General features: G+C 35.8%; 2 protein-coding genes across 3 annotated transcripts in view; one reads left to right on the top strand and one right to left on the bottom strand.

The window, feature by feature from the left end:
* The window catches only part of LOC126969722 (thioredoxin domain-containing protein 11), a 47,002-nt gene extending 40,492 nt beyond the window's left edge, over positions 1–6,510 (bottom strand). The window contains exons 1-5 of the mRNA XM_050815276.1: positions 6,073–6,510; positions 5,587–5,794; positions 4,344–4,467; positions 2,348–2,454; positions 1,522–1,716 (exon numbers count right to left, since the gene is read on the bottom strand). Coding sequence (XP_050671233.1) covers positions 1,522–1,716; positions 2,348–2,454; positions 4,344–4,467; positions 5,587–5,794; positions 6,073–6,281 — 843 coding nt within the window. The 5' untranslated portion in view covers positions 6,282–6,510. The remainder of the gene's footprint in view (positions 1–1,521; positions 1,717–2,347; positions 2,455–4,343; positions 4,468–5,586; positions 5,795–6,072) is intronic.
* A 1,347-nt stretch (positions 6,511–7,857) lies between these two features.
* The window catches only part of LOC126969729 (merlin), a 34,881-nt gene continuing 26,708 nt past the window's right edge, over positions 7,858–16,030 (top strand). For both annotated transcript variants that reach the window (XR_007730438.1, XM_050815287.1), the window contains exons 1-2: positions 7,858–8,181; positions 15,874–16,003. Coding sequence is in view for 1 of the 2 variants with exons in the window: in XM_050815287.1 (XP_050671244.1) it covers positions 8,095–8,181; positions 15,874–16,003 (217 nt within the window). In the remaining variant the exon portion in view is untranslated. The remainder of the gene's footprint in view (positions 8,182–15,873; positions 16,004–16,030) is intronic.

The following is a 16,030-nucleotide window of genomic DNA, read 5'->3' as shown; positions in this document are numbered from 1 at the left end:
AAAAAAAAAATCAAATAAATTAAAAAAAAATCGTGTGGACCACCCTTAATATTTAGGGGTATGAAAAATAGATGTTGGCCGATTCTCAGACCTACTCAATATGCTCACAAAATTTCCTGAGAATCGGTCAAGCCGTTTCGGAGGAGTACGGGAACGAACATTGTGACACGAGAATTTTTTATATAAGATTATACCTCTGTGTCAGTAGTCATTTATATGATGAATATTGATGTTGGTTTGAGTTATAATTGTTTATGTTTTTTTAATGAAAAAAAGGGACGAGACGAGCAGGACGTTCAGCTGATGGTACTTGATACGCCCTGCCTATTACAATGCAGTGCCACTCAGTATTCTTGAAAACCACAAAAATTCTGACCAGCACTACAACTGCGCTCGTCACCTTGAGACATAAGATGTTAAGTCTCATTTGCCCAGTAATTTCACTAGCTACGGCGCCCTTCAGACTGAAACACAGTTATGTTTGCACTAATGTGTAAACATTACTGCAACATTACCATACCAAGCATACCCACTGGTATATATATATGTATTTATATATCAATTAAAATCGCTGTTTTGACTTTTAATTTAATGCTGTTACATAATTTGGAATAAGTACCGTCAGATAGTCTCGTTGTAGAAAAAAAATACCATCAAAGAAATGAAAAAATGCCTAAACAACTTATCAACATTCATTGGTGGAAAATCTTCTTTTTTTGCTGAAATTCATACTTTTTAAAATATAAAAATAACAACACACATACACATGGAATGCCTATAACCAAAGCGATCCAAAGTACTCACTCTGCTCACTCGACTTTTCTACATTTACCGAGCTCCAAAAATGTTCCGAGAAACAAAAGCTAAGAATAGTTATTTGCACAACACAATGATTTAGACACTCAGGAAGGTAACATTCCCTGAAATGGATAAGAGAGACAAAAAAAATGCACTCTAGTTAAATTTTTGGCATGGGATGGCGGATTGATGAAAAACATTACCTTTGTCTATTTCTTATACAACGAGATTACCGAGCCTCAGTAATAATCGAGTGAAGTCCCTCAGAATTACACAAATTAAATTGAAAACAAAATTTGTGAACGATGCGGCACTCGAACCCGCGACCACTGGCATTCCGTGCGAGCGCTCTTACCACTGAGCTAGCCGTTCGAGTGGCGTATCGTTGATATAGTATGTCTTGTTTAACTCTCAGGTTGTGGCTTCATCTACAGGATCTACTTTACAGTTGATAACCTGCTCAACCCCAATATTTGCATATTAGGAAATTGACTTAAGGTGTCGCTGTTCAAATCTAAACAATTTGTTATTTTCAAGGAGATATCCGTCTCTTCTCGGATTCTTCAAACAAATTAAACTCGAAAACAAAGTTTATTCAGAAATTAGGATTTTCACGTTTTAGAATCAGTCTGCGATTACCTGGTCAGGCTACACGACTTAATTGCGCAGTCTTCCATGTCTCGTCACCTTCTTCAAACATAAGAAAGATTGATTATTACCAACCTGAGTATCATTCCACAGCATGAATCTCGCGTTTGGCGCGCTTTCAATCCCAAAATTTGCTAGGTCAAGGGAAGTTACAACAGCGAAACATACTTCACCAACAGTGTCAAATTCGCGTATCTTGAGAGCTGTATTATACCATATATTGTAAAACTTTGATGTGTCAGTGAGTGGTGTATAGCCAACTGCTACAGCCTAAAAATATACAAAATATGACTATTTTAATAACACCATTTTATGGCGAAACAGAAGTGGCAGTAGGCAGGGCACATAGTTCGACGGACAAATGGCCGTTGGGGCAGTAAAGTCCTCGAATGGCGACCACGTACCACAACACAAGATCGACCGACGATCTGGTCAAGATCGCCGGAATACGTTGGATGAGAGCAGCGCAGGACCGATCGCCGTGGAAATTTTTGGGGGAGAACTTTGTCCAGCAATGGACGTTTTCCGGCTGATGATGATATTATGGCGTGTCAAATTGACAGGAGACTAATGGACACTAAATTGTTATTGTCAAAACGGTTTCACGGTTCATCTATTCCATCTCTTTCTAACACCTAGATCTTTCTGTAAGAATAGTTATCTCACTCTCTCACACAGGGTTCATCTTTTACGCTAGTACACTAAGTTTACATTAGTATAATAAGTTTGTACAAGAAATTGGTGCCATGGAAAAGTTCCTAAGTAAAGTAAACTTCTTCCATTCTAATAGAGAAATCAAAAACATAGAGATTAATTAGTAAAAATGTTGGTCACTTAATTCAAAGGTCTTCCTTTATCTGGAGTATCAAAATGTATTCTACATTAATTTTAGGCAACTTACATTACACATGGACAGCAGGTTAACAAGATCTTCTCTACTAGATACTTTTTGTAAAGGTTGTATTATTAAATCTAGAAAATTAACCATACTCTCCGCATTTCGTGGTCCTGCAATAAGGATAAAAAAAAATTAAAGTAAAAACTTCTTTAGCATCGTTGTAATTTGAAAGTCGATGAAACGAAAAAGCGACACCAAAAAGAGACACATAAATTCATTCAATTATATTTACTAAATTCGCTAAATTTTTTCAATCGATTTTAACTTATATTTTTTTAGAGTATGTGTCCCCTAGTCAACAGCACTCAAACATTTTTTTGCGATATAAGACTCTATTTTTGAATTCCGAAAGGATATGGGTTATACGAAGGTCTCCGAGGTACCTTAATATTGAATATACTCAACAGGTCATTGTATTCTTCAATTGAGAATTTCAAAAGTAGTCTAACTTGTGTGTGTAGCACTAACTATGACCTTAAAACGGAAGATAATGTGTTTAATGAGTCTCCTCTAAACACATTCGATTCTATAAATGCAATTTTTGTAAGCGGTAGTGAATCAACAAATCTTAATATGTATATATAAATTACGTGACACGTTGTTTGTCCGCGATGTAGTCCTAAACTAATGAACGGATTACAATGGGGATTACTCCATGGGGTGCAGTTTGGTCCAACTTGAGAGATAGGATAGTTTTTATTTGGATTTGGGACCCATAACTATTTTTATTTTCATATTTGTTTTGTATAGACATATTTTCTACGAGAGAATTTAGTGACGCACGGTTTGACAGTTCCGCGGTGAATCAATTTCATTATAACGACAGGGAGCATTTTTTACGAAATAATTCTTGATGATTTTCAACTATTGGCAAATTCCTATAAAACAGTATTTTTATTTATTATCTACAGAACAACGTCCGTCGGGGCAGCTAGTAGAAATATATTTATTTACCATAGGGAGTGACAATAAGATAAAATATTGATATAAGACAATTGAAAGTCCCCTTTTTCTAACTTGAATCAATTTTTGTTACATAAAAAATCAGAACACTGTTAAGCTGTTGGCGCGTGGGGAGGCGGGGAGTAGATTAACACACATCATGAAACATCTGGAGTTCTTCTACCATGTGTTAAAAGAACTTACTCCCATATAGCGCCAAACTATGGAATGGGCATTCTTGTTTCTGGAAAGATACCACATGGAAACATTAAAAAAATGCTTTACTAAATGTGGCTGTTTAGTCAAAGCTGCTGTGATTCCTCTGGTGTAGAAAGATAATGTGAGCATCAGTGATCACCTGCCATTAGGTGACTGGAGCCATATGCTCATCTGTCCTCCTTAAAAAGGTATGTTTTTCGTAAACTTTTTTTGTTAATTCGGAGTTGCAAACAGGTTCCAAAATCAATGACTCATTATTATAAAAAAAGACAGCTGTTCGTGCTATATATCAGCTTGGTTATATTGTTTCTCAAAGAAAAATTTAAACAAATAAATATTGTCATTACATTTATGAAAAAATTGTCACCTTTTTGCTCTTAATAGTGATTTTCATTATTATAACACTAGAAATAAGGGATTGATTGTAACTTATAGTAGGCTTCATAAGATACATAATAGCTTTAAGGGTAAAGGTATAACACTTCTATAATAAAGTCCCAGCCACTGTTCAGGCATTTTCTATAAATAAATTTAAATGTTTTATAAAAAAAATGGCTCTGTCGTAAATCCTATTACTCCACAGCTGAGAATCTAAATGATCAGACAGCCTTGGGAGTAGATTGTGATTATTTTATAGCGATAGAAATGACTGTACAATATTGTATATTTTAATTGAAAAGACCGCAAAAAAATAATGCTGGGAGAGTTTCTTGCGCCGCTTCTTCTCTCTCAGAGCGCCATTTGTTTCCGAAGTGGTAGTAGTATCTAGTATATTAGAAATGACATCGAAAATAATTCTAAAGGAATAAATTTTGAGAAAATAAAATGCCTAGTATACCTTTATATAAAATTCCTCTAGATGTCACTGTGTACGCTATTAGTATTGGCCATGACGCTATCTTATTGTGTTGCATCCGGCATTCACTTCCAGGATTCCAACAATTTATTGCACTAAAATGTACCTGCAAGTAAGCCATAGTAACATTAAACACAATAATTCTTTGCAGTGCTAAATAGATGATTTAAGTTTTGACAGATGCATTTTTATTGAGTTTGTTTTGTTACTCAAATCATATTGTCAATATTATGAGTAGGTAATGTTGGTTTTAAGCTTTCCACTCCGTAAACCCTGTTGCCTGGCAGGATTTATTTATTTATTAAATTCCGCCAACAAAGGTATACACTAATATAAACACAGTTTAATACAAAAACAATAACATTCATGTGGTAAGTGATGCCTCAATTATAGCCGAAAATGACATGTAATTCAATTAAATTAATCCACAAAATAAAATAAGAACTATAATATATTATATATCTACGGATACAAACTTAATATAAATTTAAACAAAATATTATCGAAAAATAACGATTGAGGTCATCCCTCCCTTGAAAGAACTGTTTTAATATATTTTTTAAATTTGTGTAAGTTGTGATCAAATATGTTGACTTCATCGTGATGACTATTATATTCCCTGGTAATTCTATTCCTCAGATCCACATGATTTTGGCACTCTCACAGAATTCTGTCAATGTGTATGATTTTATGTGAATTAATAGATTGCTTATAATTAGCATGATTTGAATTAAGGTATGTGGAAGCTATCAAAACAAGCTATAAGACCATGCAAAATAAACCATCTTATAAACAAAATAAGGGTCAGAATTTGACGAGGGGATAGTGTGCCATACAGCAAAACTTGTATGTGAGATTTTATAAAATCAACAATATAGGAAATAATATGATTGGAGATTATTCAATTCAGATATTTAACCCAGATATCTTACTAAGTTTGAGACAAACACTTTGAGATAATATTATAATTAATTTTTGGGCAAATATTTAATTTTTGGAGTATAATTCCCACCTTTAAGTACAGTTACACATCTCTCAATCTCTGTACAGTGCTGATGTTTATGTGTGGCATGTTTTTTCTTTCCACCATGCAAGACACTTGCATTAATTAATATGTTTGAAAAACCAAACAAATTGTACATTAAATTAAAAAAAGAATTCTGTACCCCTCCTTTTGTGTTTTAGTAAATAAATATTATATCATTCAATAATTTAAATAACTTACCCTATCATTTAATAAGATTGCAGCCTTTTCAAACTCTCCTCGCACATACTGGGACTCACCATCCCAGGGAGCATAATACATAACAAAAGATACATCATGTGTGTTGATCACTCGCAATGCGCTACTTAGCTGACCTTTATACCAATCTGTGACTAATGCCGAATTAAAAAACTTTATTGGTTGAGGAACTTTGGACACCTTGGAGGGCCTGGAAATGAGAAGATTCCTAATGTACTAGCTGAATTAAAATCAAATCAAAATCACTTTATTCATGTAGGTAACGGATGACACTTATGAATGTCAAAAAAATTTTTTTTCTTCTTATTGAATCTAAAGCTACTTTGTAAAGGGTTGACCTAATGAGAAGAAGTCGCAAGAAAATCATTGCCAATCAAATGGATTAATATGATTACCACTTATTTGTTGTCATGATAATGCCTTCAAATGCTAAATGATAAGTGAAATCAGATCATTTTAAGGACTTACGTATTGTGTAGGGCACCTAATGTTGTTAGTGCTAAGGCTATACAAAATATAGCTTCTTTGACGAGCATATTAATGGTTATATCACGGTTATTGTTTTGTTTTGCCGCTTGAAAATTTTCAGCGGAATCTTGATCATCGCTAGATGTGCCAGGTTCATTTAACAATGACGTGTTTTGAGAAATATGCTCCGTATCCACGGTTGGAAACATTACACGTCATTTATATTATTTAACTGTGTGTTGTTGGACATTATTTTGGCATATCATTTAGAAAAAATTGTATTGTTTTTTATTAATGTAAAAATATGAATTATGAATAAGACAAATACAACAAATTATTCTGTAATCTGTATTGCTTTATACTAATATTATGAGTCAATAAAAGTAGACTCAAATTTCTCTATTATTGTTTTTCCACAGTTCACGCAAAGAAAAGAATATACCTAGGTATATTTTATTTACTCTGAAGTTGAAGTTTGAACGATCAACGAGGAATTCGAAGAAACACAATTGTCATTTTGTCAAATCCCTAACCAAAGAATAAAAATAAATTGACACCGACGACATAATATTTATCGATGTTGTATACAAATATTACGATTTGGGCAGCACTAGCTACCGAATACGCCCTTAGGACGTTTGAGTCCACTGCCTAGATATTGCGCAAGCTTTTGATAAAGTTTGAAATATAATGTAACATAAACTAAGAAATAATCTTCCCAAGCAGTTTCATGTCAGTTTTCGAGTCAGATAAAATGATCCATTCTCTGAATTAAGAGAAATGAAAGCTGTAGCATTACAAGGCAATGTGCTAGATCCTAGAGCTAGAAAAAAAAATCCTGGCAATTTTCGCAGACGACACAGCCGCAATGGCTGTAGGGCATTCGCAAGAAGAAGCGGTGCATAAAGTAGAATCAGGCATAAACACCATTTATGATTGGACAAGAAAGTGGCGTATCAGACATAATGAGTCAAAATCAACTCATATAGATTTACCATATAAAAGATTTAACTATCACCCGGCCTACATAGTAAAAAAAACCTACGAGTATGCAGCCAAATACTTTTACATTAGACGAAAAGCTTCACTGGAAAGCTCATGTCAAAAAGAAACGAGTGGAGTTGCAATTACACTATAAAAATATATACTGGTTACTTGGAAATCACTAATCAGTAAACAATAAAGTCATGTTTTATAAACAGATCCAGTGTTGATTTATGGTATTCAACTTTAGTGTTGTACCAATCATAAAAATATACAAATTATACAAGGCTTTCAAAATAAAGTGTTACGAGGTATGGTAAATGCCCCCTAGTACACACGAAACATCGACCTTAAGGTGGATTTCGTCGTAAAAAATATTCAAAAATATGAAGAAGCTCAAGAGCTAATTCTTGACCATGTGACCATGAGGCTATTCAGCTCCTCGACACCACGAACCTAATGAGAATACTCAAAAGGACTAAATCTCTTGAGTTTGTGTAATGAAAAGCTATTGCAATAAAGTGCAGTGAATAGTGATACTAATATGTGCTAAGAGTAAAGAACACAAGAACATAGTGTGTTGTGCTATTGGACACTACCACAGTCTTACCCTACTTAGTACATTTAAGTTAAAAATAAATTGCTTTAAAGACTAGATTCAATACAATCAAATAGAATTCAAATCAAAATAAAGAAATCAAATTAAAAAGCTGATACAAAATGTACTCTGTGGTCATGTTTCATTCATTGACAATTGACATCTCCTTTGATGTTTCGTACTTGGAAGTCGTTTGACGTTTCGACTCTTTCTCCAAAGGCAAAAACTCAATTATAATTAATTAGTCTGTGCTGTAGTAACTTGTTTGTAAATAGTAACTGCTGAAAATAGTATGCGATGTGAAATTATACGCATTCCTTAACCTTACATTACGTAAACTTTATACTATTGGTACTTATTCCTATTCTTGTCCGGTATTGAATACACAATTACACACTTGTTAAATAATTTCAATGTTAAGTGTGAAATGTTCATGAAAAATGCCACCCTTCAGAAGGAAGAAAGCCTCCAAGTCATTTCCAGTTAAAGTATGCACCTTAGATGCTGAATTAGAATTCAACTTGGAAGTAAGTATATATTAGGATTATCAGTTCAGTCTCTATGCTTCCAGTTTATATTAACTATATTGTTTGTTCATATTAATTCATTAAACCTGATGCATGAGTCATAACTGTAAACCTAACCAATGACCCATGGTTCAACAACATACACATGATTAAAGAGCACTTATCATGTTAGAAATTTGACTTAATCACTATCAGATTGAATATTTATTTTTTATCTTGTTGATATTTGTATTTTATGAAACAGCACCCCTAGTAATATAATTACTACAACAACTATTTCTTGTGGTCATTTAAATTGTAAAATCTTCTCATAACTATTGTTTGAACTGATGGTGTTGTTGCTCTTAATAATTATAAAAAAACAAATAATTTTCATAGTGAATTTCACTTAAGTAGTATTTTTCGTAACATCATCATAATCATTTACCAGTGTGAGGCTCCTTTGCACCGGATGCCAGCTAGATTATGGGTACCACAACGGTGCCCATTTCTGCCGTGAATCAGTAATGTGTAAGCATTACTGTGTTTCGTTCTAAAGGGTGCTGGAGCTAGTAAAATTACTGGGCAAATGAGATTTGACCACTTTTGACAACTTATGTCTTAAGGTGACTGTTGTAGCCTCTCAGACATTTTGGGTTTTTCAATAATCTGGAGTGGCATTGCATTGGGCAGGGTGTATCAATTATTACCATAAGCTGAATGTCGTGCTCGTCTCATCTCTTATTTTCATTATAAAAAATAATTTCGGAAAATCCTGTAAGTAATCTAGTAGCCGAAACCTCCTTGTTCCACACCATGCGGTAGCCGTCAGAACTTATAGGTGCTCCTAGGTAAAACCCATATTTGTTCGATAAGAAAGTGCGCACATAAGGATGATAAAATTTTGTTTTCTAAATGTACAATTTTGTTTTTTTGAAATTTAATAATTTTGACTATTCCATTTTATCCTTATATGTATTTATTTTTTTATGAATTATGGCTAAATAGCTCTATCTTTGTGTTCATTTAATGTCGCCATTGTAGCACAACACTGTTCAATAAAAAATATTGCAACTACTTAATATGACATTCTAAGTATTGGACTTTGACCTAATGAATGCATTGTTCAATACTTATAATTTGGTTGCATAAGTAATTAATTGTGTTTTACCATTCTAACGAATGTTTCAATTAATTATTAGAACAGACCTTTTATTGAGTGAGACTGTTAATTTTCTGTATGGGGAGGGTTACAATGAAGTATGTAAGTAATGTGTAAGCATTATTGTGTTTTGGTCTGAACGGTGCTATAGCTAGTGAAATTACTTCGCAAATGAGAGTAAACATCTTATGTCTCAAGGAGACGAGCACAGTTGTAGTGCAAATCACAATTTTTGGGATTTTCAAGAATAGGATTCTTGCCACTACATTGTAATGGGCAGGGCATATCAATTACCATGAGCTGAATGTCCTTCTTGTTTCTTAGTCCTTTATTGTCATAAAAAAATCCTGTGTTTAAGACCCAGCTGCCTGGTGCTTCTGAATGAACTAAGAAAAGATGAATTCCAAAATGAGAGCATTAAAAAGTTTCTTTTGGTATTTATAATAGTACAAATGGGTGTGCATTAGAAATTCGCATCTCGAATTTTGGGTTGGTAAGCATTTAGTTTTATGGAGGTTTTTTCCCTTTCAATCAACATCACCTGTTCTTCTTCTTCGTCCTTACTCTCTTGACAGAGCAGTTGTGGTCATCACGAAGTGAAATCTTTTGGGGCAGATGTGATTCGCCCCACGAGAATTCGCCACTTTTCCCTGTGACAGTCTGGTGCACTCATTCAATGGACCGCACACAGCGGTCTTAATTCGGTTGGTCCATCGTATGGGCGACCATCCCCGCCCTCTGGTTTCTCCCCTCCACTTTTCCCTGCACGACAAGGCTCAATGCACTCACTCTAGCTCCGGGAGACCCTTTTTACCCTGCGGAAAATCATGGTATTTTTTAATTTGAGTTTGAAGCTATGTACAACAGATCAATTTTTCAGGTTAGAAACACAAGACATGAAGAATAGGAATGTTTTTCAACATTTTGTTATTAATGCCTCTACAACCTTACCTAATAAAAATTATGAAAAATATTTATAATATTGAAAATAATTTTTTTCTTGGAAGTTCAATGAATATTTTTCCATTACTACACTGTGATAGATGTTAATCAGTGGTAAACAGAAATTCTCCCTGGTATAAGTGTGCCCTATCTCTAGGTGGTTTAATAAAAGCCAGAGGCACGGAGTGTGGGCAGCCCCCACACCTACTGTAACTCAGTTTCAGGTTTATGGATAGCTAGCCTCAACCGCTTCGGCTCGACATCTGCCCGTGATTAGTTACGCAAGGGCGGAGGGACTGCCCTTCCCGCAGCGCCGGATACGTGCAGATCCGAATTAATCTCAAATTCTTGTTGTATATGATCATTGTTCAAAGGCAATCCGCAAATAGCTTGCACGCCCTTTTCAAAAATAACTAAACATAACCTCAAACTAAAAAAAAACAATAAAAATAAAACTACTCCTTTCCGCGCTTTGGGAGTGGACTCACTCCCCCTTCCCGCTCCTCCACCCCTTAATGCTTAATTAAGGATGCAAAGTTCTAATGCAGACCCTTATATATTATATCTTGTATGATGGTATGTGTGAGATTCTTTTTAACAATTTCTTAACTCAAACCTCTAACTTAAATATTTTTTCGATAACCAAAATTATCTTATTCTTTCAATTGTATAGTTTATAGAGTTGCCTTTACAATATTCTTATTTGATAAGGTATTTTGGTTTGAGCTGATGGCTTTATTGTTCATTCTCTGAAGACTAAAAGACTAATGGTTTGACATTTGTAATTTAAATTTAGTGATTTTTAGTGGTAGAAATCCTGAATGGCCCAATTTCTACTAAATTTATGAATAAGATTACTTTAATTATTGTTAACATAACAATAGGTAATGCTTAACAATAGTTTATAGCTTAAAAGCCCACATTCACACGAGAATGCGAGAAAAACACGAGACACGCGAATGTGGAACCGATTCACATATTCTTCGCAGATACTCGCATTGTTCTCCAATTTTTGTTGTTTTTTTGGCGCGAGACGAAGAAGCTGAGAATGCGAGTACAGAAGACAACAGAGGAAAACTTCTATTGACTCCACACTCGGATGTGTATGTAGCGATACAATCGTCCATTACAACAGTTTTGCGTGGTATTTACTGATCAATATGAGCTGTATTTGGACGACCAAACAAAAATTGGCATTCCAAGAAGGTTTTCAATAATAATAAAATAATAATAAATATCTATTTATTTTCTCCTCACAAAGATCTTAAAGCTAAAACAGTACAGCAGTGTTACCTTTTTTTAACAGCTAGTAGTTGTAGCTAGCTAAGTAAGCTAGCTAGTAGTTGGGGTCGGCCCTCCGTATCATGTGTCTCCAGGTGGCTCGGTCCTGGGTCGTCTCTTTGTTTAAGTGGGCTTCTTTCAGGTTCTTATTTACTATAGACATCCATGTGATTCGGGGTCTTCCTCGTCCTCGAGGTTTAGTTACAATATCTAACACTTTTCTGCTCATTTGCTTATATGGTCGCCTCATAACATGTCCGTACCACCGCAGACAGCTCTCCTGCAGTTTATCTGGGATAGGTCTTACTTTAAAGGTGCCTCTTATGTGTATGTTTCTGACCTGATCCAGCCTAGTTACACCACCTGCCCACCTGAGCATCTTCATCTCTGCGCAGTGCAATTGATGTTCGTGCTGCTTTTTGAGTGGCCAGCATTCGGCTCCGTATGTCATAGCCGGTCGGACGGCTGCTCTGTATACTCGTCCCTTTATGCGCACGGGCATTCGGCTATCGTATAGCACCCCAGAAAGTTCTCTCCATTTCATCCACCCGGTATTTATGCGACGGGTGATATCTGTGTCTATTGACCCATCTTTACTGATGACTGACCCTAGGTACTTGAAATGGTCCACTTCTTTTAGCTGGGTGTTCTTGCTGTTGATGCCACTAAAGTTACAATGCATGCACTTGATCTTCTCTCTGCTTATTCGCAGACCTGATGTTTCCAGAGCTTCTCTCCACTTTTCTAAAGTCTGCTGCAGGTTGTTCACAGTTTCACTGATGATGACGACATCGTCAGCGTATAAGATGTCCCATGGTGGCGCTCGCTGCAAATTTGAGGTGAGATGGTTCATTACAATATTAAATAACAGAGGACTGAGTGCGGAACCTTGGTGCACGCCAACTTTAACATGAAATTCATCGCTTGTTCCTGTTGGACTTCGCACTTTTGTTGATACTTGGTGGTACATATCTTTGACAATCATTATGTAATGCTCGGGGACACTCTGGGCCCTTAGAGCGTGCCAAATTAATTCTCTCGGTATCCGGTCGAAAGCTTTTTCTAGATCGATGAATATCATGTGCAAGTCTTGTTTGTTGTCTCTGTACTTTTCCATCAGTATTCTGACTGAATGTATGGCATCAGTTGTGGATCTACCGGCGACGAATCCGCATTGGTTTTCAGTGACGTTAGTTATTTCAAGAAGCCTTTTGTTGATGACTCTTTCCCATATTTTGAAGGAATGGGAGATAAGTTTTATAGCTCTGTAATTTTTGCAGAGTCTTATATCACCTTTATTTTTATAGAAAGGGATGAGAAAGCTCTTTCGCCATTCGTCGGGAATTCCATCACCCAGGAACTTGTTGAAAAGTTTTGTCAGAAACAGTAATCCGGTATCTCCTATTCGCTTCCAGAATTCAGCAGGGATATCATCAGGGCCAGTGGCTTTATTATTTGCCATTCGCTTTATTGCCAGAGTAATCTCTTCAGGGCTCATACACGGGATAGGGCCTTCTGTAGCAGGGATATCTTGTGGTGCCTCACTGGGGAGTACTTCATTTAGTAGTTCTGTGTAGTATTCTTTCCAGCGGTCTCTTATGTCTTCGTTTGATGTCAGTAGTTTTCCTTGTTCATTTTTGATAAATTTATTTGTGACAGTATCCCTACTACTTTGGTGTTTGCGTTTTGCCAACTTAAAGATTTCTTTATCGTTTGAGGCAGTTTCAAGTTTAGCATAGAAATCATCCCTGGTGGTTGCCTTGGCTTGTGCGACGGCTCGTTTTGCAATTTTCTTAGCAATTTTATAAGCCTGGTGGTCGGCATCGTCTTTCGTCTGTTGCCATAGCTTAAAAAGTGATTTTTTAGTTTCCAGTTTTGCTCTCACTTCTTTATTCCACTAGCTAGTGTCCTTGTTATTATTGATGGCACCTTTAGATACTCCCAAATATTCTTTTGCTTTTTCATTGCAGTATAATTGAAAATCTGTCCACATTGCATCAGCTGTATCATCCTGCTGCTCTTGGAGGTGTTGTGCGATATATTCACATAATCTGAGACCTTCCTCACCCTCCAACTTATGCCACCGTGTTTTTACAATGTTCTGCTTCTTTACTTTGTATGTTTTTGGAATTTTGAACTCTGCCACTAGTATTCTATGCTGTGAGGGAATGACTTTGCAGTCTTTGCATGTCTTTAGTTGTTTTCTATCAGTAAAATTGTAGTCTATCTGAGTGCATGCCCCACCACTTTTATAGGTTACTAGATGTTCTACAGGTTTTGTGAAGAAAGTATTAATAATTGCAAGATCGTGTGCCAGTGCCATTTGAAGGATGCTCTCCCAAACAAGCTCTCTCCCTCTGGGTTAATCTTACCATATGCGTAGTTGCCATGTATTCTCTGGTAAGTGGTAGTTTTCTCACCAACGTGACCGTTCAAGTCGCCACCGATGAACTTAGACTCACAGTTTGGTATAGACTGCAGCAGATCGCTAATTTCGTCCCAGAAAGATTCCTTTTCGGAACTTGGGGTTCCGGACTGGGGGGCGTATGCACTTATGATGTTCATGCACGGTTGATCGTCCAGGGCAATCTTGATTGACATTAGCCTTTCGCTTACTCTATTTACTTCAACTACGCGTTCTTGAAAGTGTTTGTTTACTATAATGCCGACCCCATTCTGCGCCCTTGAAGCTTGAAGTTAAACCCTATATTACGCGATTTGGACCCCTTCCACTTCGTCTCCTGGATGCAACAAATGTTGATGCGTCTTCGATTTAATACTTTGCTAAGTTCTAAGCTGCGTCCTGTCATCGAGCCCACGTTCCAGCTTGCTATGCGCATCGTCGGGGATATCCCGGGTGCTCTGGTGACATTTGCGTCGCTTTGGGGGTACGCCCTGATATAAGGATCACAATGATTAAAATAGTATACTTAAATTTATAAATTACTAGTAATATAATGTGTGTGTTTTTGTGTGTGTGTGTGTGTGTGTATGCTTGTGTGGGAGTACTCTACTCTCAGTTACTATTAGTGTAGAAGGTTTTTTAGTAGAGGTATAGTCCAATTTCTGAATCAGAACTTGTTGTGGAATATGAATTTAAAAATTATATAAATAAACTAAAAGTCCACGATGCGTGGAAACGTATTAGCGCCTTGGTGGAATTATCAATAGATGAATTAAAAAACAAAAACAAAAGCTAGTCGCGGCAGTTACTTCTGCGTTCCATCGTCATCGAGAGTGAGAACTATCGAGAATCTTGGCGAGATTTTCCGCGTGAATGTGGATTTTAAAAGTTATTCAATATACTTAAAAAGTAATTTAATAGATATTATAAGTCCTTCCGGGACCTTGTAAGTAATGAAGTGACCAAGTAAAGTGTTCTCTCCATACCATAACCTTTCTCTTTCTAATTGTTCCGATGGTGATAACTAGAGACCGGATTATATGCAAATGCACATGCTTTTGCATATTTAGTACCTTTTCAGTGGTAGTTGCATATTTTAGAAAAAAAAAATTAGTATGCATATTTACGCTCGATCTCGCCCATCGTTCGATGCTTTTCATAGTAAGCCCAAACATTGCACTCAAAAAATTCTGTCCAGTAACCTAGTAGACGTAGAACGCTCCTTTTCCGCTTACAAAAATTTTTTGAGCGATCATAGACAATTTGTCTACAGAACATTTAGAACAGTACTTAGTAGTACATATTTTTAAAGGTAAATCTTAAATTTCATTGTTACCTAAGTAGGTATATATTGTAATTATTGTTTCTTTCACAAATACGATTTTCAGTACAAGCCTTTATAAAATAAAATAAAAATATGACTTTTCATTTTTTTCTGTTTAATTTTATGCATATTTTGGCCCTTTTTATGGATTTTGGTGCATATTATAGTTATTTTACTTTGCGTATTAGCATGCATATTTTGGGCATTTTTTTGTAGCATATAATCCGGTCTCTAGTGTTACAAATATTAAAACCATAAGTCTACTCTACTTTAATTCCATAGACAATGTTGGTTCTCTCTAATCTGCCTACTGACAACTTAACCTCCTCTTTGTTCAGTAAGTTGTCAATCGGTTACTAACGTGTTTAACACAAACGATCAGCAAGCCAGTCGGGCTACAACAGTCGCCTGGCATGGTTGCCTTCTAATGCCATGTTCGTACATTAAGTGAAGTAATATGAGAAGTAATTGTAGCGCTTATTATAAAGACGACGTTTTACTGGCTCGACCTCAAAACTAGTGAAAACATTCAGAAGTCAGAACATGTTATAAGCGAGATTGTAATTTAAAATTAAGCTTATTTATTTAATTTTGTTTTAGTGGAGAGCAACAGGACGAGATCTGTTTGATCTGGTTTGTAGAACCATTGGACTTCGAGAGACATGGTTTTTTGGACTGCAGTTTGAAGATACAAAACATTTTATAAGCTGGTTGAAGCTGGATAAAAGAGGTAATTTGATTGTTTAAACTTACCTCC

This window comes from Leptidea sinapis, chromosome 19 (genome assembly GCF_905404315.1).
Source record: "Leptidea sinapis chromosome 19, ilLepSina1.1, whole genome shotgun sequence".
Classification (NCBI taxonomy): domain Eukaryota; kingdom Metazoa; phylum Arthropoda; class Insecta; order Lepidoptera; family Pieridae; genus Leptidea; species Leptidea sinapis.
The sequence above is the reverse complement of the archived record's forward strand: the minus strand, read 5'-3'. Positions and strand labels throughout refer to the sequence as shown.